Genomic DNA, 23,566 nt, shown 5'->3' with positions numbered 1-23,566 from the left:
ATGAAATGGCAAACCAAACTGAGCATAAATAAAGTGACAGCTGTCAAAAAGACTATCTACGAAAAAAGTAGTGCCAACTTGAAAACCTAACCTCTAAAAAAACACCCTTTATGTTATGTATTGTTGAATGTGACTAACATCGCTGTTTCCTTTTTCCTTTTACGAATCATCTGATTGTTATGACAGCGTGCAAAGCGCCCATTTGGCGATACAAGTTTTCAAATCCACGCAAAACAAGTGCAGCAAGCAAAGCCAGCTTGCATTGGGACAGCACCTTACGGGACTGTAATCACAAATCAATCTATGTATGTTGATTTTTATTTATCTTGTAAGCAATGTAAGCAATTACACAATTTAAAAGTAAAATATTAATTTTTTTTTACTACACTGCCTTATGTTTCCGCCTTGCATTTTTCTTATTTCTGTTGAGACATCCCAGTTTTTGTGGAGCAGGCAATTAAGATATCTAATGTATTTACTCTTTCGACAGGAACATTTTAGATTATTTTGTTTATCGTTTTATTGAAATTAAATTCGCATAACTTTACAATTAATATTTTATAAGTAATATTAATTACAACTACATAACAATGCACATATCAATTTCAGTGTAATATTGTCATTAATATTATATAATATGTATGCCTAGGTATGTATGTATGTATGCATGCACTCGTACGCACTCTACGGCAGCAGTATAACCGTAACGTATGCATATATACACACATACACATGTACATATGCACATACATTCATATATGTATGCGTATGTAATTAAAAATTCGCACCAGTGGATATCAAGGTAAATTGGGTGCTGTTAGTGTTGTTGAAGCAGTTCACTAGGTCCTGCCAGTACTTTTAGTATTTACAGCAATTTTAGTTCTATTTTCAATAAAATATAGGTATGTGGGTATGTGGGTGTTTCTCTACATAGTATATGGCTTATATGTAATTGAAAGAATTTACAATTAAAGTCACAGTCACAGTTAAGTTCGTGTGCATCTGCTTACGGCGACAGTACTAAACGCGGATATGAAATACTCAAATATGCAAGGGGAGTTATTGGAAATTAATAATTAATTAATCAGAACATACTAGGAAAAATTCCATCATTTACATCTCATGCATATCAGCATTTTATCTTGGTTTTTTTTAATATTAATTTATTTTTATTTTAATTTTTTAGTTGTTGTTATTTGCATGTGACAGTGCATTTATGCAATAGCATAAGTATGGATCTTAAGTGCGCACGCACATGGAAAACCATTTTTTTGGCCTTATTTTTTTGATCTTGTACACTCTTTTATTGCTTATTAAAATGTAAATATACATACATACGTATGTGCATTAATGCGTATAATTTTCTTTTTTGTTTTTAGTAAATATTAAAAAAACAAAATATTAAAAAAAAATAGCCGCAATGCGAGTAAAGTGCAATCACAAGGGGAAACGCAGTACTGTTTTTTTTGTTTACAAGCGTTAAGTGCAATACCGTTACTAAATACATACATTATTCACTAAATCAAATAAGGAAAATATGCAAAACAATTAATAACGATTATATTATTTAATCAACTACATATACATACATACACATATAGCTAAATGTATCTTTGGGTGTACACTAAACAACTTAGCAAAAACAAGGAATTTGTATCGTTCGATAAAAGAAAAACAATTAATTATTTGTTTGTAATTTTCAATAACATACGTACACACACATGTATATATATTTCCCTAATTGTTTTTGCCTTATTTTAAGTTCCGTTGTCTTGTTGTTTGGTTGTGTTTTTTTTCCGCTTAAATTATTATTACAATAAATACTTTAGAATCTGCTTTTGTTTTTCTTTGTTTGTTTCTAAATTCTTTCTTTTCATCCACAGATGAGCAGGCAGCTTTTCGGCATCCACGTGTTTTCGTTTGGCTAGCAACAAATCACTTGACGCTAGACAGCAGCGCACGTGCACAATATTTACAGTCTTCACAGCTTATCGGTTTTCTCTTGCGCTTCATAACGTTCGTTATTTGCGCCATCAGCTGTTTTCTCCTTCTCTGCAGCTTCGAAATCAATCTTTTGTGGTGGATCGTTGAAATGCTGCACTTCACCCGACGCCCAGATAACATAGACAAAGGCGGTGACGACGAGAACACCGAAGGCAACCCAGAACACGAGACGCCATTCGAGCAGTGTAGCCTGAGGAATTAAAATATTAAATGAATAACAGTGGATGATAAAAAATATAAAAAAACGGGTTAATAGTAAAATCGTTCTTATAATAGTTTGGGGGAAAAGAAATCAATTATTTTCTCGGTAGATGGCTGTTGTGATCGATATCTCGTAAAGTACCGATCAAACAATTTAAAGTTTCAGCTCGTTGTCAAGGTGACATTCTACACTAAAAAAAATTCACTTGTGAGTTACAGGGTGTTAACAATGCGAGTCAACAAGGAGGAAATTCGGTGTATTTTACAGTTTTCCTTTGATAAAGGTGAAAATGCAAAACAAGCCATATGAGCTGAAATTGTGAATGGTGTTTATGGTTCCGATGCTGTAACAGCTAATTTCATGCAATTTTGGTTTCGTCGATTCCGTTCAGGCAATTTTGATGTTAGGGAAAACTGTCGTAAATGTTGAAAATGTCGATAAAATCACAGAAATAATGGAAATTGACCGGGGAGGGAAATCAGGAGCTAAATTTCGGCTATAAAACAGTTGTAAATCATTTGCGCAAAAAGTTTACGTAAAAATAATTTTTTTTCCCCCAAACTAGAATTTCTCAGGCCTCTATGTATTGCAGACTCAAATTGAAAAAAATAATTATCCGAGGTCAATAAACTATTTTTAATATATTAGGTTCCCAGTTTTCGAAATAATGTCGACATGCACATGAATTCGAATTCAAAGTTCCAAGAATTTATGTAAGGGGACAAAAAGGATTCAAGCAAACGCAAAAATATTGTAACAAGTGACGAAAAGTGAAGCCTTCAATACGATCCTGAAACCAAACGTCAAAGTGCTGAATGGAAGCATAGAGATGATCCAGATTACAAAAAATCGCAGTTGGAAAAGTCAAAAAGGAAGTGAAGGTTGATTTGGCTAAAATGAATCTGCACAAATAATGTATTCCAGTGGTCCACACGGTTAATGCTAATGAAAAATTCATTTCGTCCAAAAGTTGGAATTAGGTCATGAAAATTTTTTTGCGATGATTTATTACGATATTCTACCTGAATTATCGAGTCAGGAGTGCATCGATCAACTTATTGCGATTTTTGGATTTAAAACACCATACTTAGCCACTGTGAAGCGCTAGTAGAACGAGTTCCAATATGACTGTCGATCCTTGCCGGATGAATTTCGTGAAGGCTGTCCAAAAACGGTTGTTGTGCCAGAAACAGTCGATGCTGAGCGTAAATTAATAACGCAAGGTCGTCATGTGACATATCGCGAGATAGAGGGTGGCTTGGGCATTAGTGGGACTAGGAAGCATTAAAAATTGCAAGAACATTTGGTCGTCAAGAAGATTTGTTCTTTGTGCATACCGCACAATTTGACAATTGCCCAAAAAAAAACTCGTGTCGGTTTGTGTAAAGAAATCTTGAAGAAATTCAGCCGCGGTTGTTTAAAGTACGTCTATGACATCGTAACAGGTGATGAGGTGATGAATCTTCCATCAATGCATATGAGCCGGCAAAAAAAGAGCAATCGACAGTATGTGTGCTCGAAGACGAGCTTAATCCAACAAAAGTTCTTCGCAGAGGAAGCAACTCAAAGCAAATGGTCGACTGGTTTTTCGGAAAATCTTATCACGCGCAAACTATCATTATCATCATCATTGTTTCATTGCATCCCTAGCGGGACATATGGTACCATCTGCACCACTAAATAAACCTCAAATAGTCAACTCTGAGTGATATGCAATCATTTGTTTGCCAGAAGTTTTCGCAGAATTAAGGAAAATCAATCGCAGAAGACGCTCCTTCCTTCACCAAGAAAGTTCGAGATCTCGCGTATCGGCTCACAAAAGAGATTTTTTGAGTAAACAAGGGTTCGAATCAATGGGTCAGCCGTTTTACAGAGCCGTTTAGCTCTTAATGATTTTTTTTTTGCCGAACATCAAAAATGAAATGGCAACCTGTGCACTTGAGACAACAGCAACCGATCAATACAGAAATTATACAAGGTAAAAGGAATTGGATTGGTCATACGCTACGCTAACCAGCCGACGAAATTGCTGAGCGAGTAATTACATGAAATACACAAGGCAGCAGCCGTAGAGGAAGACCAGCTCATGCCTGGAGTAGGCAGCTGGAAATCGAGTGAAGAATTTCCAGCTAAGTTGGAACGAGATTAAGGCCCATGCAAACGACAGAACAGTTTGGAAAAAACTTGTGAGGTTAACGTTTTTCAACACCTGAAGAAGCTGACGAGGCCTTTAAACAGCTCGCTTTGAAGGTACCCCCTTCTGAGTGGCAAAAGTGCCTTGAAAACTGGTTCAAGCGAATGCAGAAGTGTATTAACCTCCAAAGGGAATATTTTGAAAAACAGTAAAGCCATTTTCAATATTCCTTTCATGTGTTTTCATTATTGGGCGCCAAATATAAACGGCAGGTCTCGTATATCTGCTTTGTTTGTCGTTTGGTTTTTGTTTGGCAAATATTCCATTCTACATTCAGCACTAAAATCGTGTTCATCTAACATTTTTCTAACTCTTCTCATCTCACACTTTCATCTAACATACTTCTAATTCCCTTGGCATGGGAATGTCTAAGAAATTTCTTCAACTCAATCGGGATATGCACTTAGATCCATCCAGGTGTGAATGAAACTACCCAAAGTAAGCTCCCACATAGAGGTACTAGTTTGCTTGCAAATACGTACACATGTTGGTCATTGGCCTCTACATTCTATTTTATGACACCTATCGACAAAAACACAGCACCAGGCGAAATTGATTTTACCCAAAATACCTATATTTGACCGAAGTTAGACTGCTATCGTCGAAAATTAAGCTCAGTTACTTGTCACGATACTTTCTAAGGACTGTCGCTCCGCTGGCATTCTTCAAAAATGTATGGAAATTGTGTTATACTGTTACAGCAGCTACAGCAGCCGATAGAATGCTGCACAGCCCACACCCCCCAGCTTTTGTTCGACGCAGAATCTCTAGTCCTTGAGCTTAGCGCTATAGTAAACTTAATTTATTTAGCTATCTTTTGAGTTTAACTCTCTGCTTTCTAACTGACGCAAGGCGAACTTTATATACCCGTTTTTCGTAGAAAAGTAACCCCTTCTCTTGTAGAAACTTACATTTGGTGTCATCAAGCCCACCAAGGATGGCGAAATCACACCCGTAACCGCACCAATACCATTGGTGATCGCCATCAATGTACCCGCATAGTTGGGGCTCAAGTCAAGTGGTGTCAGCTTCATACCCGCATAGAAAGCGCCCATGAGACCCATGGCAATGGTGAAAAGTATGACGACTGTGACACGATCACAACCAGCGTATGAAGCGGCAACCATAAAGATCGCTGGACCAAAGGCAGCTGCATGAAAGAAATGGTTTGAATACATATCTTTAAGTTCTATCAAACAAAAGGATGTTTACACTTACCTAAACCAGTCATCATTTTACGTACGTTCGTGATGCTCATAATCTTGCGTGTAATCAACACATCACCAACGAAGCCTGAACCCAGTGAAAAGAGCCACATCATGGCGTATGGCAGCGAAGAGTATAGACCGTTAGATTTGATGGAGAATCGCAAAACGTCGGACATGTATTTGGGCAAATCTGTAACCATAATATAGAAGCCCCAATCGTGACCGATTTGTGCAGAAATCAATGCCCACATTGGCAAACTGGTCAATATAGCTTTCCATGGTGTGGGTGGCAGATTCTTGTTGCGTCCAATTGTACCCATATGCTTGGTAAGATATTCCTTCTCGCTGGGCTTAATGAATGGATGTGTTGTCGGATCGCTGTAGCAGAGGAATGTCTGAAGTGAAGAAGTGAAGCAATTACAAATAATTTTTGTCCGGTTTTTATTATATTTGTTTTTTTTTTTCACTTACGAAGATAATGAACCATATAATGCCGATGCCACCGAAGAAGTAAAATACCACAGGCCAGTCGTAAGCATCTAGCAATAGACCAGATATAAGATTACCCAAAATTGTGCCCACTTGTCCACCACCCAATACGAGTGCACCCAATTTGCCGCGCTCCTTCACCGGTACCCATTGGGCCAAGAGTACACTCAATGCCGGGAAAGTGGTACCCTCACCAATACCCATCAAAATACGCACAACGATGAGCCAATTGGCGCCACCATGAATAATGGCAAGTGGCGTAATCACGGTGAAGAATGCCGTTGAAAGTATACCCAGACTGAGCGTCCATTTACCACCAAATTTCTCAGCCAATAGACCACCAGGTATATGCGTCACGATGTAACCAATGTAGAAGGATGATAGGATGTAACCCTGTAATTCCTCCGACCACTCGTATATACCGCTAGACTGTAATTAAGAGTGAAGAGTAGAGAGAGAGAGAGAGAGAGAGAGAGAGAGAGAGAGAGAGAGAGAGAGAGAGAGAGATAGGAAATGAGTGAGAGTGTAAAAATTAATAAAATTTTGTTGATGGAGTGAAAAACTGTTTGACTGAAAACTTACGCTTGATCCTGAATCTATGCTATCGGCTGCACATATGGCCACATCACTGCCATCATCTGTCTGATTCTTCTTCACCACCAGCTCGGTAATAGCCACCGACAAAGAAACACGCATCGTATATGCGTTAAGCATGGCGAAGAAGCCCATGATCGAGAGGATCACGCGCTGTGGCACAAAGAAAACTTAAATGAAGAAAGTAAAAGGAAATCGAATTAGTCAATTTTAATTAAAATATACATTAAAATTAAAAATTGAACAAAAAAAAAAACAGTATAATAGATTTAATGTGCTTGCAATTTTATTAAATTCTATTACAACTAAATTTTACTGCTAATAAATTAAATTAATAGACTCTCGTTTTATTTCCGATTAAAATTGCCTGTACATCTTAATTTGTCGCACTGATGACACGCCAAGTCTGATTTGCGCAGATCACACGCTAACCTCCTAGATTTCGTGGTGTATGTATACACATGTATAAACAGTGGTTAACACTAAAACTCGGACGGGTTTGCTTTCCATAAGAGGGGACATTGATTGTTAGATTAGAAATGATTAGATTTGGGAGGGTTGGAGAAGTCCAAACACTCAGTCAGAAAGACCATTGTAATACACCCGGATAGATTACAGTGGAATAGAGAGACAGGATAGATACAGTATTGGTGGCAAGACGGGGTTTGAGGTCACTCTTCCGCGAATCTTTTGAATGCATTGATGAATCTTAAGAGATCCGGAAGAGGAAGAGTATGAACTTTATCGCACCACAACGGCCTAAGTCTAATTCTAGAAAAAGCCGGACAGCTACAGAGAAAACGCTATGCGGGGCCTCATTCTCAAGATAGGATAGTCATATGGGGTCGCCAATGATTCCCATGGTAGCCACAGGCGTTGTGCCCTGTGATTACACCCACCAGTACTCTCAGGTTTTTTCTACTAAGTTTTAGTTATCATATTATTTCGTTTTTTAATAACTTTTTTACTAAAAAGTGATTCTGAGTAATCTTTATTTCAATCTTAACGCGCTCCATCGGTTGTCTTGCACGCCATTTGCAAAAATTTTAAATCTTCCAATAGAGTGATTAATTTTGTGCCACCTTGAATACTATTTTCGAACTAGGTAATAGTGGCGTTTCAAGGCAAACAAGAAAAGCCAAGAATTTGTAAAATAGTGTAAATTGGTATGTAATATTTTCAAATTCTGCTGAACGTTTTTTATAAACGATTTTCTAATCAGAACTCAATAAAGATAGCTGGCGGGCGCTGGCAATTAAAATTTGGAAGCATCGGTGATAGGTCTAATCTTTATAGAACTTAGCGGCCATTATACATAAGTATAATAAAAACAATTATTTTAACAACGTTATAAACATGGCAATTAACTAAGCCGATTTGAAATTCTATAGCAATTTATGGCTGGCTTTCAATGCCTAATTAGGTATTTCTTTTAGCTTTCTTATCAGTCAGCTAATATTATATATGAAGAGGATAGTTCCAGTATTGACGACGATATCGCTGATACGAAATACTTACCAAAGGGAACGACTCAACATACATACATACATATAAGTATATGTATAACAATGGGTTGGGATATGGACCACACTAATGAATTTGCTGGGCTATTAAGCCGGTATGCGAGTATGTTGTGAAATATCCAACTACTGCACTTGAGAGTACTAATGTTTCACTTACATGCGAATTTACGAGTAAAAACAACGACAGCACGGAGAATTGGTCAAAAGGAAAGAGATATAAAAAAAAAGTTGATTGGCGGACAAATCATTTGCAGGTGTTGTTGCTTTCGGCCGCAATGAATACGCACGAATCGCTTGTTTGCTGGACGAACGTCGCAGCTCGGAAAGTGGGGAAAAATGCTTTCAAAGCAGCTTTCCATTTATTGAGTCTCCCCAAGTAAAAGTAAATTTTCAACTAATGAGATGCTGCTAACACCTTGAATACGTTCCACATGATTTTATTTTTGGTTGCTTCTCCTCCAAGCAAGCATGTAAAAGCAGGACATTTTATTTCTATTTCATTTATTTCGAAAATATTAGTGACATATTAGATGACTTCAGGTAATTAGAATTGCAGCGCAAAAATAAATTTATAAAACCAAAACACGTCACTCGCTCCTGGGGCAAACAAGTGCATGATGTGTCTCAGATTTTAAATGAACCCAAGGGGATCTATTAACAAATGAACCAATTTTTTACAACGCTTAAAAGCAGAACTGCTGCCCATTTTTGCATACTTATCTAAAAACAATTTTCTTTTTTGGATTATGAAACTTTGGAGCAAATAAGCGAAAAACGAAGTGCTTGAAGCCTTAGACCTCGAGTGGTTTTTGATTTATTTTCTTCCTTCGTTAATTATATTAGCTTTATTATACCGCATACCAGTTCTAACTTAGCTCTTCTGCGGCGCCATGATATGGGCTTCAAAGATCCCTATACTAGAAAAACACTTTAAAATTTTCTAATTTGGTCAAAGTTGGAATATGCCTTAATCGCCTGGAATCCGATTTATTCCACGCATGCACTACAAACAATTTTCAACCGCTGTCTTCGGCACATCTTGCGAATCTTATGGCCGCGCACAATAACTAATCCTAACTTTGTTAAGGAAAGCCTCACAGGTGAATGTAGCAGCCAAAATACGGCAACGGAAATAGCAGTGGCTCGACCACACGCTGAGAAGAGCAAATTTACAACTACTGGACCGGACAGTATACAGACAAACGCTATACAACATTCATCGGCAGACACTTACAACCTTCCTAAACTCCCGACCTCTGATTATCGGTTATCGGAGACCACCTATTGAAAACAAAGCTGCCTTGTGACGCCTTCTCATTTCCTGGGTGTACTGTTAGATGAGTTAGACAAAGGCGACCGGTAATTACATTGCACTGACAGGATATAATAAGCTGCTACAACAACAGCGTTGCTAAACAGGCCCCGCGCTGGAATTCTTTTCAGCAAGCCTGTTGAGGAATTGGCAGACCGCGTACCACCTGTCGGTGCTCTACAGATGCAGAAATGGAATCTCTTGGCCTAAAATGGAACGAATTGAGATCGCTGACACATAACCGTGCTAGTTAACGCCCTAGAGGGGTAGTTAACACCATATGCTGCTATATGCCAACGCCCAGATTGGAGTTGAAGAGACTGTTCCTCTAGTCTGTAGGGTTTCATAAGTATAGACTCAAATAAATAATTAAATAAACCGGAAAGTCTTTATAAAAAGAACTATTTCAAACGAAAAGATTAAATTGTATGCAACAAAAATTTTTTAAGCTAGTATTTTGTTTTTTTTTGTTCTTCAAAATTTAGCGAGTTTAGTTTTAATAACTAAATAATATCTCATTCGCATTTACTTTAAAAAAATGTGCGCCATAAAATTTGTCTGAATTTGTACGTCAGCTACTGTTCATGCATGGGCACACGTAATCAAAATCATTTCATATTAAATTTAATGAAGTGTGCAGCAATCACACAATCGACGCTAGCAGCTCACAAGAAATTATCGAATTAACAATAACAAAAAAATATATATGTATATAAAAAAACATAGTTAGGCAACGAATAAATAAAAATATCAGTCAACCTATAAAAAATACATAAAGTAGAATGTACAATAGAATGTTTAAAAATCACTCATTTCACATTTGGCAAATTACTCAGACGGCACAAATAGCTGTATTTTCAGCAATTTCTTATAATTATTTGGGGACGATAATTGCACAAAAACGTTTAGTTTTAGTGTAAGTACGGAATTCTAATAAGCAAAAAAGGTGTAAATTTAATTTAATTTAAAATTTAGCTTTATTCCGAACCGTTGCCAATCACCACCTATGGGGCCATTACTTGCTGCAGTGAATGTAAAATTATATTTTGTGCGCAGTTAAATAATACTTGAAAAAGAATTCCGTCGAGTGAGTTTTGTGGTAAGCGAAGGCAAGACAAAGTACCTTGTGTCAAGAACCAAAAAGTCTACGCGCATTAGACAGCAGGTTGCGATTGACAAATACGACTTCGGCATAGTCAGGGGCTTTGTCTACCTAGCATCCATCATTATCACCAACAACACCAACACCAAGAGAACTAGTGAAGAACAACTCTTGCCAACAGTTGCTACTTTGGGCTGGGTAGGCAATTGAAAAGCAGAGCCCTCTCTCGAAGCACGAAAAAAACCCTCTATTACTCACTTATCCTCCCGGTCTTACTATATGGCGTTGAGTCCTAGACAATGGCGAACATCGATGGGCGGTTATTATAAGCTATCGAGAGAAAAGTGCTTCGCAAGATCTATTATCTAATTTGCGTGAATGTTGCACACCGCATAAGATGGAACCACGAGCTGTACACCGACATCGGCGTAATGTAGCACATTAAAATTCAGCGGCTTCGCGGGCAAGGTCATGTTGGGAGCATGGACAATAACGCTCCAGCAAAGAAGCTGCTCATTTCGAAATATGCTGGTGGAACTCGCAAAAAAGGATATCCTCATCTACGTTAGTAGACTTGGGCGCCCTTAGTGTTTTCTAAAAAAATATATATTGTACATATATAGATAGATATACATAGACTGAATCTAAGTAAGTTGAACAACAAATTAGTTAGTGATGTACTTTCCAAGGAACATTCAATATACCTTACTTCACGTTGACCTGATGACTGCATCAGATTTTAGGCTGCATTAAGAGGTCGCTTTTTAGCTCAAAAACGCCAAGACAGCAATGCTAATCACTGTAATATATTCTGACAGCCAAGCTGCTATTACTATAAAATTGATTACCAAAACGAGATAGCTTCATGTTTCACCACAAGTGACAACGCCACCCCTATAATTTAGTTTATCACTTAAACAGGTCCCAGATTATTATGCATAGATCCCAGACTGCTGCAAAACCTAGCAGAGTCGGCAGCTGAACTCATTCTTTATCGACAGTTAGACGCTATTAAGTTAGTAGCGGCTTTGATGGCGAACTCTCTACTAACTCTGCGCTACTGGACGAGTAACTATTTAAATACAGAGTGCCAAGACATAAAGGAGTTGAAGAAAACGAAAAGTTAGTTAGCCATAGTAGTGATATTGAAGGCCAATTGCTTGTGGGCTGCATTAACATCTTGCAGAGCCCGTCAAAATCATGTTTCTCTCATCACTCACAGAACCACCGACTAACTTCTTGCACCTTACTCTGCCTTCTTATCCGCATTGCGGATTGTTCCGCACAATGGTGTCCGACACTGGTTAAAAATCGCGAAAATGTGTATTAGAATTATATTTAAAGTCTTTTGTCTGTATGTCTTCATAGATAGAACGAATTACGTGGTCGATTTGAGCACACCTTTTTATTTACTTTTTTGGTCTAAACCTGTTCATTGTGTTATGCCTTTAAAAGCTCCTCTCGCACGTTTTAGTAAATAAATAAAACATGCGCTTAAATTTGTTACTCATTTCTTAGAATATTTTAGAATCAGCTGCAAAATCTGAGGGAATTACTTGACACATGGCTACGAAAATTAGTATTAGCTGAAATTTTTAAAAAGTCTTGAATGATTTGGGGCAATTAAGCTTAATGAAGCAAGGAAAGCATTTATAGTTGAAAATGACAGTTATGGAAAAGGGCAAGGGGAAGCAACATTTTTTTAGAGGCTTGCAAACTAACGTAAGCAAACACGTAAATATTTACAAATATGCCAATACTATTTTTGTTCTTATATGATGTTGGATTCCCATTTTTTACTCTTTTTCAGATTTTATGGAGAACCCGATATTACTGGAATATATTTTTCCCTTAAACTAGCAATTAGTGGTTTTTAGATATTTATTTTACTTTCTAAATTTATCTACTAGGTTTTTTCAGTGAAGTTTTCGTATAAGGTTGCCATATTTCGCAAATTATTATATCTAATGCAATAAATAAGGTTGCCATCTTTTATAAATTATTATATTTAAGAAAATAAATAAGGTTGCCATCTTTTACAGATTTTTATATTAAAGAAAATAAATAAAGTTGCCATCTGTCACAAATTATTATATTTAATAAAATAAATAAGGTTGCCATCTTTTAAAAATTATAATATATAAGCAAATAAATAAAGTTGCCATATTTTACAAATTTGTATATTTAGGAAAGTTTTTATATTTAAGAAATTAAAAAAATTGTCATCTTTTATAAATTATTATATTTAAGAAAATAAATAAGGTTGCCATCTTTCGGAAATTATTATATTTACTAAATAAATAAGGCTGCCATCTTTTATAAATTATATTTAAGAAAATAAATAAAGTTGCCATCATTTACAAATTTTAATATTTAAAAAGTTAAATAAGGTTGCCATCTTTTACAGATTTTTATATTAAAGAAAATAAATAAAGTTGCCATCTGTCACAAATTATTATATTTAATAAAATAAATAAGGTTGCCATCTTTTAAAAATTATAATATATAAGCAAATAAATAAAGTTGCCATATTTTACAAATTTGTATATTTAGGAAAGTTTTTATATTTAAGAAATTAAAAAAATTGTCATCTTTTATAAATTATTATATTTAAGAAAATAAATAAGGTTGCCATCTTTCGGAAATTATTATATTTACTAAATAAATAAGGTTGCCATCTTTTATAAATTATATTTAAGAAAATAAATAAGGTTGCCATCATTTACAAATTTTAATATTTAAAAAGTTAAATAAGGTTGCCATCTTTTACGAGAGTAAATAAAATATCGCAAGATGGATGTAAAAAGAGAAGATATTTTGAGAGTTTTCGTACAGATATATTTTTGAATAGGGTTTGCACCTAATGCTCTTACTTCTTTGATTGTTTACCAAATTTGGCATCGGCAGCCATCTACAGCCTTTTATCTTATATCCTAGAGGCGAAATGGTTCCACTACATTGGGACTTAGAGGACCAACTTGCGGCCAAACTAGTGACCTAACTACAGACCTAAGTGGGCCTCCACTACACTCTTATGGAAAGTGTCAACTACCGTAACCTAAACTAATATTCAACGGAAATGGCTCTAATGATTTATATGGAAATCTTTATTGCATTTCTAGAGTTTTTAACTAGTTTATTCTTCTCACTCTTTCTTAATTATACAATAACAAAAAATTCAAATATTCATGGTGAAAAGATTCCGAAAGTGAGCTCTTTAACAGACCGCCATTCGGCTCTGAGTGAATTTGTCAGAATCGTTGATAAGCTGACATCACTTGAGGTGTGTTTACAAAAAAACTGAGATTGTGTTGGTGATATACGAAAAAAATAAACCAATGTTCTTCGTTGCCGCCTGAACATCGACTGATTTGACGAGTGTGTGAATACATGTGAAATGGTCGTGCAGAATTCGGCAGGCGAATCCCCAAGTGATGTGGGGCAAGACAAACTTCCCCTCACAATTTTCTTTTCCTCGATAGCTAAATAGCTAACCTGGTAATCTATCATCTTTAGCTTTAGTTCAAAAATATTTTTAATAGGGCTGCCACCTAATTTTCCTTATAACAAGTTTTTTTAATAAAATAAAATAATAACAAAAATTATAATAAATATAAAAATAAATACTAATAAATAAAAAATGTTTTGAGCTTGTGACAACCTTCTTCAATTATAGGTTTTCCCGGAGATTATTCCATTTGCTATCCATAATGAGGCGATTTATTTATTGTAGTTTTTAAATAATTTAAATAATAAACGCTGGCCACCCAGGTAATAATTATAGAATTACTTAAAGCAAGTTCAGTTGTGGGCAGCTTTTATTTTTATTGTGTTTTTGTTGTAATTGTTATTATTACTTTTTCTGTTTTTATTTTTATTTGTCTTGCTTGAAGTTTATTTCTTGAGTTAAATAACCCCATTGAAGGTTTGCAGTCGCGATTCATCGTTCGTTGAAAATGAAAATGAAATTGAAAATTTTTTCAATTCTCCAATAGGTTGCTATTGTCGAAAGACTGAACCGAGAACGCAACGTTATTCACACTATCAGTACAAGTCGCGGCAAGTTCGATCACGCTCCAGCAAAATATTCTTCGAACTTGATCGATGCTGGAGTGTGACTGTACCGAAACTTGAACAGCACGGATAGTGTGAATACAGTCATTGTTTTTCGTTTGTGAATATTTTACCGGACCGAGACTGGACCGAGAGCGGACCGTGATCGGCATCATAGTGTGAATCCGGCCTTAACGTTCTCTGTAATGCGTTTCTGAACATAGCCTACACATGCAAAAATTGCTAATTAAAAATGTGATACAGATACAATTGAGCTCAATATTACATACATTACTTTCTGTAGGCGGTGAGACCTTAACTTTGCCCTTGTTTCGAAGGTTTTTGTGTTATGTTTCTTTATTTTACATTTAATTTCACTTATACATGCCCGTGGCAAATTCTTAAATATGTATTAATATTTTACAATTCACGCTAAGCAATTTGAACGCGAAGCTTTATTTACTTTATTTACATTTCACAAGCAAATCGGCCTGAAAACAAACAGCTGATTTAGACGTGATGCTTGGGCCAAAGGCAACAACAAATACATGTAGGGTTTTACTTATATGTGGTTGCTGTCACCTGTAATAAATTCGCATAGGCTTCTAAAGGGTGTTTTTTTAGAGGTTAGGTTTTCAAGATGAAATAAAACGTATATAATTTAATGTTATGGCCAAGAATTTAGCTTTATTATAAAGATAAGGGTTTGCCATTATGTTCGGGCAAGTGGCCGCCGCGGCTGGCTCGAATAAATTCCTGCCGAGAGGCCCAATTTTCGACCACTTTTTGCAGCAATAGGGGCCGTATGTCAGCAATAACGCGCCGAATATTCTCTTCCAAGACGTCAATCGTCTCGGGCTTATCTGCGTAGACAAGCGACTTCACATAGCCCCACAAGAAATAGTCCAGCGGTGTTATATCGCACAATCTTGGAGGCCACGCCACAGGTCCACGGCGCGAGATAATGCGCTCACCAAAAGTTTCCTTCAATAATTCGATTGTTGCGTTGGCTGTATGGCATGTAGCGCCGTCTTGTTGGAACCAAAGGTCGTCCACATCAACATCGTCCAATTCAGGCACGAAAAAGTCATTAATCATGGCTCTATAGCGCTCTCCATTGACTGTAACATTATGGCCGGCTTCATTTTTAAAGAAATATGGACCAATGATTCCCTCTGCCCATAGAGCACACCAAACAGTGACTTTTTGAGGATGTAACGGCGTCTCAGCAATGGCTTGTGGATTATGTTCACTCCAAATGCGACAATTTTGCTTATTGGCATACCCATTCAACCAAAAGTGAACTTCATCGCTGAACAAAATTTTCTTGTGAAAATCGGGATCGGTGGCCATCTCGTTTTGGGCCCATTCACCGAACGTGCGACGCGCTTGATGGTCGTTCGGCTTCAATTCTTGCACGAGTTGGATTTTGTAAGCCCGCAAACCAAGATCCTTCCGCAAAATCTTCCATAAAGTGGATGGGCACATCTCCAATTGCTGCGCGCGATGACGGATGGACTCATTCGGGTCTTCTTCGATACTCTGCTCCACAGCAGCAATAGCGTCTTCGGTGCGCACTGTACGACGTCACTGAGGATGCGTATTATCCACTAGAGCAAACGTGGTGCGAAACCGATCCATGGTTAATCGAATTAGTGACTCTGATGGACGATTATGCCGACCGAATATTGGACGCAGCGCGCGATGCGTCGGGCGAACCGAACCATTATTTTCGTAATAAATTTGCACGATTTGCAAACGTTGTTCAGGTGTAAGTCTATTTATTATGAAATGGCAAACCAAACTGAGCATAAATAAAGTGACAGCTGTCAAAAAGACTATCTACGAAAAAAGTAGTGCCAACTTGAAAACCTAACCTCTAAAAAAACACCCTTTATGTTATGTATTGTTGAATGTGACTAACATCGCTGTTTCCTTTTTCCTTTTACGAATCATCTGATTGTTATGACAGCGTGCAAAGCGCCCATTTGGCGATACAAGTTTTCAAATCCACGCAAAACAAGTGCAGCAAGCAAAGCCAGCCTGCATTGGGACAGCACCTTACGGGACTGTAATCACAAATCAATCTATGTATGTTGATTTTTATTTATCTTGTAAGCAATGTAAGCAATTACACAATTTAAAAGTAAAATATTAATTTTTTTTTACTACACTGCCTTATGTTTCCGCCTTGCATTTTTCTTATTTCTGTTGAGACATCCCAGTTTTTGTGGAGCAGGCAATTAAGATATCTAATGTATTTACTCTTTCGACAGGAACATTTTAGATTATTTTGTTTATCGTTTTATTGAAATTAAATTCGCATAACTTTACAATTAATATTTTATAAGTAATATTAATTACAACTACATAACAATGCACATATCAATTTCAGTGTAATATTGTCATTAATATTATATAATATGTATGCCTAGGTATGTATGTATGTATGTATACATGCACTCGTACGCACTCTACGGCAGCAGTATAACCGTAACGTATGCATATATACACACATACACATGTACATATGCACATACATTCATATATGTATGCGTATGTAATTAAAAATTCGCACCAGTGGATATCAAGGTAAATTGGGTGCTGTTAGTGTTGTTGAAGCAGTTCACTAGGTCCTGCCAGTACTTTTAGTATTTACAGCAATTTTAGTTCTATTTTCAATAAAATATAGGTATGTGGGTATGTGGGTGTTTCTCTACATAGTATATGGCTTATATGTAATTGAAAGAATTTACAATTAAAGTCACAGTCACAGTTAAGTTCGTGTGCATCTGCTTACGGCGACAGTACTAAACGCGGATATGAAATACTCAAATATGCAAGGGGAGTTATTGGAAATTAATAATTAATTAATCAGAACATACTAGGAAAAATTCCATCATTTACATCTCATGCATATCAGCATTTTATCTTGGTTTTTTTTAATATTAATTTATTTTTATTTTAATTTTTTAGTTGTTGTTATTTGCATGTGACAGTGCATTTATGCAATAGCATAAGTATGGATCTTAAGTGCGCACGCACATGGAAAACCATTTTTTTGGCCTTATTTTTTTGATCTTGTACACTCTTTTATTGCTTATTAAAATGTAAATATACATACATACGTATGTGCATTAATGCGTATAATTTTCTTTTTTGTTTTTAGTAAATATTAAAAAAACAAAATATTAAAAAAAAATAGCCGCAATGCGAGTAAAGTGCAATCACAAGGGGAAACGCAGTACTGTTTTTTTTGTTTACAAGCGTTAAGTGCAATACCGTTACTAAATACATACATTATTCACTAAATCAAATAAGGAAAATATGCAAAACAATTAATAACGATTATATTATTTAATCAACTACATATACATACATACACATATAGCTAAATGTATCTTTGGGTGTACACTAAACAACTTAGCAAAAACAAGGAATTTGTATCGTTCGATAAAAGAAAAACAATTAATTATTTGTTTGTAATTTTCAATAACATACGTACACACACATGTATATATATTTCCCTAATTGTTTTTGCCTTATTTTAAGTTCCGTTGTCTTGTTGTTTGGTTGTGTTTTTTTTCCGCTTAAATTATTATTACAATAAATACTTTAGAATCTGCTTTTGTTTTTCTTTGTTTGTTTCTAAATTCTTTCTTTTCATCCACAGATGAGCAGGCAGCTTTTCGGCATCCACGTGTTTTCGTTTGGCTAGCAACAAATCACTTGACGCTAGACAGCAGCGCACGTGCACAATATTTACAGTCTTCACAGCTTATCGGTTTTCTCTTGCGCTTCATAACGTTCGTTATTTGCGCCATCAGCTGTTTTCTCCTTCTCTGCAGCTTCGAAATCAATCTTTTGTGGTGGATCGTTGAAATGCTGCACTTCACCCGACGCCCAGATAACATAGACAAAGGCGGTGACGACGAGAACACCGAAGGCAACCCAGAACACGAGACGCCATTCGAGCAGTGTAGCCTGAGGAATTAAAATATTAAATGAATAACAGTGGATGATAAAAAATATAAAAAAACGGGTTAATAGTAAAATCGTTCTTATAATAGTTTGGGGGAAAAGAAATCAATTATTTTCTCGGTAGATGGCTGTTGTGATCGATATCTCGTAAAGTACCGATCAAACAATTTAAAGTTTCAGCTCGTTGTCAAGGTGACATTCTACACTAAAAAAAATTCACTTGTGAGTTACAGGGTGTTAACAATGCGAGTCAACAAGGAGGAAATTCGGTGTATTTTACAGTTTTCCTTTGATAAAGGTGAAAATGCAAAACAAGCCATATGAGCTGAAATTGTGAATGGTGTTTATGGTTCCGATGCTGTAACAGCTAATTTCATGCAATTTTGGTTTCGTCGATTCCGTTCAGGCAATTTTGATGTTAGGGAAAACTGTCGTAAATGTTGAAAATGTCGATAAAATCACAGAAATAATGGAAATTGACCGGGGAGGGAAATCAGGAGCTAAATTTCGGCTATAAAACAGTTGTAAATCATTTGCGCAAAAAGTTTACGTAAAAATAATTTTTTTTCCCCCAAACTAGAATTTCTCAGGCCTCTATGTATTGCAGACTCAAATTGAAAAAAATAATTATCCGAGGTCAATAAACTATTTTTAATAGGTTCCCAGTTTTCGAAATAATGTCGACATGCACATGAATTCGAATTCAAAGTTCCAAGAATTTGTGTAAGGGGACAAAAAGGATTCAAGCAAACGCAAAAATATTGTAACAAGTGACGAAAAGTGAAGCCTTCAATACGATCCTGAAACCAAACGTCAAAGTGCTGAATGGAAGCATAGAGATGATCCAGATTACAAAAAATCGCAGTTGGAAAAGTCAAAAAGGAAGTGAAGGTTGATTTGGCTAAAATGAATCTGCACAAATAATGTATTCCAGTGGTCCACACGGTTAATGCTAATGAAAAATTCATTTCGTCCAAAAGTTGGAATTAGGTCATGAAAATTTTTTTGCGATGATTTATTACGATATTCTACCTGAATTATCGAGTCAGGAGTGCATCGATCAACTTATTGCGATTTTTGGATTTAAAACACCATACTTAGCCACTGTGAAGCGCTAGTAGAACGAGTTCCAATATGACTGTCGATCCTTGCCGGATGAATTTCGTGAAGGCTGTCCAAAAACGGTTGTTGTGCCAGAAACAGTCGATGCTGAGCGTAAATTAATAACGCAAGGTCGTCATGTGACATATCGCGAGATAGAGGGTGGCTTGGGCATTAGTGGGACTAGGAAGCATTAAAAATTGCAAGAACATTTGGTCGTCAAGAAGATTTGTTCTTTGTGCATACCGCACAATTTGACAATTGCCCAAAAAAAAACTCGTGTCGGTTTGTGTAAAGAAATCTTGAAGAAATTCAGCCGCGGTTGTTTAAAGTACGTCTATGACATCGTAACAGGTGATGAGGTGATGAATCTTCCATCAATGCATATGAGCCGGCAAAAAAAGAGCAATCGACAGTATGTGTGCTCGAAGACGAGCTTAATCCAACAAAAGTTCTTCGCAGAGGAAGCAACTCAAAGCAAATGGTCGACTGGTTTTTCGGAAAATCTTATCACGCGCAAACTATCATTATCATCATCATTGTTTCATTGCATCCCTAGCGGGACATATGGTACCATCTGCACCACTAAATAAACCTCAAATAGTCAACTCTGAGTGATATGCAATCATTTGTTTGCCAGAAGTTTTCGCAGAATTAAGGAAAATCAATCGCAGAAGACGCTCCTTCCTTCACCAAGAAAGTTCGAGATCTCGCGTATCGGCTCACAAAAGAGATTTTTTGAGTAAACAAGGGTTCGAATCAATGGGTCAGCCGTTTTACAGAGCCGTTTAGCTCTTAATGATTTTTTTTTTGCCGAACATCAAAAATGAAATGGCAACCTGTGCACTTGAGACAACAGCAACCGATCAATACAGAAATTATACAAGGTAAAAGGAATTGGATTGGTCATACGCTACGCTAACCAGCCGACGAAATTGCTGAGCGAGTAATTACATGAAATACACAAGGCAGCAGCCGTAGAGGAAGACCAGCTCATGCCTGGAGTAGGCAGCTGGAAATCGAGTGAAGAATTTCCAGCTAAGTTGGAACGAGATTAAGGCCCATGCAAACGACAGAACAGTTTGGAAAAAACTTGTGAGGTTAACGTTTTTCAACACCTGAAGAAGCTGACGAGGCCTTTAAACAGCTCGCTTTGAAGGTACCCCCTTCTGAGTGGCAAAAGTGCCTTGAAAACTGGTTCAAGCGAATGCAGAAGTGTATTAACCTCCAAAGGGAATATTTTGAAAAACAGTAAAGCCATTTTCAATATTCCTTTCATGTGTTTTCATTATTGGGCGCCAAATATAAACGGCAGGTCTCGTATATCTGCTTTGTTTGTCGTTTGGTTTTTGTTTGGCAAATATTCCATTCTACATTCAGCACTAAAATCGTGTTCATCTAACATTTTTCTAACTCTTCTCATCTCACACTTTCATCTAACATACTTCTAATTCCCTTGGCATGGGAATGTCTAAGAAATTTCTTCAACTCAATCGGGATATGCACTTAGATCCATCCAGGTGTGAATGAAACTACCCAAAGTAAGCTCCCACATAGAGGTACTAGTTTGCTTGCAAATACGTACACATGTTGGTCATTGGCCTCTACATTCTATTTTATGACACCTATCGACAAAAACACAGCACCAGGCGAAATTGATTTTACCCAAAATACCTATATTTGACCGAAGTTAGACTGCTATCGTCGAAAATTAAGCTCAGTTACTTGTCACGATACTTTCTAAGGACTGTCGCTCCGCTGGCATTCTTCAAAAATGTATGGAAATTGTGTTATACTGTTACAGCAGCTACAGCAGCCGATAGAATGCTGCACAGCCCACACCCCCCAGCTTTTGTTCGACGCAGAATCTCTAGTCCTTGAGCTTAGCGCTATAGTAAACTTAATTTATTTAGCTATCTTTTGAGTTTAACTCTCTGCTTTCTAACTGACGCAAGGCGAACTTTATATACCCGTTTTTCGTAGAAAAGTAACCCCTTCTCTTGTAGAAACTTACATTTGGTGTCATCAAGCCCACCAAGGATGGCGAAATCACACCCGTAACCGCACCAATACCATTGGTGATCGCCATCAATGTACCCGCATAGTTGGGGCTCAAGTCAAGTGGTGTCAGCTTCATACCCGCATAGAAAGCGCCCATGAGACCCATGGCAATGGTGAAAAGTATGACGACTGTGACACGATCACAACCAGCGTATGAAGCGGCAACCATAAAGATCGCTGGACCAAAGGCAGCTGCATGAAAGAAATGGTTTGAATACATATCTTTAAGTTCTATCAAACAAAAGGATGTTTACACTTACCTAAACCAGTCATCATTTTACGTACGTTCGTGATGCTCATAATCTTGCGTGTAATCAACACATCACCAACGAAGCCTGAACCCAGTGAAAAGAGCCACATCATGGCGTATGGCAGCGAAGAGTATAGACCGTTAGATTTGATGGAGAATCGCAAAACGTCGGACATGTATTTGGGCAAATCTGTAACCATAATATAGAAGCCCCAATCGTGACCGATTTGTGCAGAAATCAATGCCCACATTGGCAAACTGGTCAATATAGCTTTCCATGGTGTGGGTGGCAGATTCTTGTTGCGTCCAATTGTACCCATATGCTTGGTAAGATATTCCTTCTCGCTGGGCTTAATGAATGGATGTGTTGTCGGATCGCTGTAGCAGAGGAATGTCTGAAGTGAAGAAGTGAAGCAATTACAAATAATTTTTGTCCGGTTTTTATTATATTTGTTTTTTTTTTTCACTTACGAAGATAATGAACCATATAATGCCGATGCCACCGAAGAAGTAAAATACCACAGGCCAGTCGTAAGCATCTAGCAATAGACCAGATATAAGATTACCCAAAATTGTGCCCACTTGTCCACCACCCAATACGAGTGCACCCAATTTGCCGCGCTCCTTCACCGGTACCCATTGGGCCAAGAGTACACTCAATGCCGGGAAAGTGGTACCCTCACCAATACCCATCAAAATACGCACAACGATGAGCCAATTGGCGCCACCATGAATAATGGCAAGTGGCGTAATCACGGTGAAGAATGCCGTTGAAAGTATACCCAGACTGAGCGTCCATTTACCACCAAATTTCTCAGCCAATAGACCACCAGGTATATGCGTCACGATGTAACCAATGTAGAAGGATGATAGGATGTAACCCTGTAATTCCTCCGACCACTCGTATATACCGCTAGACTGTAATTAAGAGTGAAGAGTAGAGAGAGAGAGAGAGAGAGAGAGAGAGAGAGAGAGAGAGAGAGAGAGATAGGAAATGAGTGAGAGTGTAAAAATTAATAAAATTTTGTTGATGGAGTGAAAAACTGTTTGACTGAAAACTTACGCTTGATCCTGAATCTATGCTATCGGCTGCACATATGGCCACATCACTGCCATCATCTGTCTGATTCTTCTTCACCACCAGCTCGGTAATAGCCACCGACAAAGAAACACGCATCGTATATGCGTTAAGCATGGCGAAGAAGCCCATGATCGAGAGGATCACGCGCTGTGGCACAAAGAAAACTTAAATGAAGAAAGTAAAAGGAAATCGAATTAGTCAATTTTAATTAAAATATACATTAAAATTAAAAATTGAACAAAAAAAAAAACAGTATAATAGATTTAATGTGCTTGCAATTTTATTAAATTCTATTACAACTAAATTTTACTGCTAATAAATTAAATTAATAGACTCTCGTTTTATTTCCGATTAAAATTGCCTGTACATCTTAATTTGTCGCACTGATGACACGCCAAGTCTGATTTGCGC

The 23,566-nt window shown here is 37.0% G+C and overlaps 2 protein-coding genes across 3 annotated transcripts in view; both read right to left on the bottom strand.

Annotated features, from left to right (window-relative positions):
- Positions 1-1,146: 1,146 nt before the first annotated feature.
- LOC128864829 (putative inorganic phosphate cotransporter) lies at positions 1,147-13,539 on the bottom strand. The gene is made up of 6 exons (XM_054104587.1): positions 13,518-13,539; positions 6,680-6,861; positions 6,080-6,526; positions 5,619-6,003; positions 5,312-5,550; positions 1,147-2,194 (listed from the first exon to the last, which is right to left on the bottom strand). Exons 1-6 carry the CDS (start codon positions 13,537-13,539, stop codon positions 1,982-1,984), a joined length of 1,488 nt encoding a protein of 495 aa, XP_053960562.1. The 3' UTR covers positions 1,147-1,981.
- A 4,078-nt stretch (positions 13,540-17,617) lies between these two features.
- The window catches only part of LOC128865252 (putative inorganic phosphate cotransporter), a 52,782-nt gene continuing 46,833 nt past the window's right edge, over positions 17,618-23,566 (bottom strand). For both annotated transcript variants that reach the window (XM_054105394.1, XM_054105395.1), the window contains exons 3-7: positions 23,138-23,319; positions 22,546-22,992; positions 22,085-22,469; positions 21,778-22,016; positions 17,618-18,665 (exon numbers count right to left, since the gene is read on the bottom strand). In XM_054105394.1, coding sequence (XP_053961369.1) covers positions 18,453-18,665; positions 21,778-22,016; positions 22,085-22,469; positions 22,546-22,992; positions 23,138-23,319 — 1,466 coding nt within the window. In that variant the 3' untranslated portion in view covers positions 17,618-18,452. The remainder of the gene's footprint in view (positions 18,666-21,777; positions 22,017-22,084; positions 22,470-22,545; positions 22,993-23,137; positions 23,320-23,566) is intronic.

This window comes from Anastrepha ludens, chromosome 5 (genome assembly GCF_028408465.1).
Source record: "Anastrepha ludens isolate Willacy chromosome 5, idAnaLude1.1, whole genome shotgun sequence".
NCBI classification, from domain to species: domain Eukaryota; kingdom Metazoa; phylum Arthropoda; class Insecta; order Diptera; family Tephritidae; genus Anastrepha; species Anastrepha ludens.
This window is presented reverse-complemented; position numbering and strand designations above follow the sequence as displayed.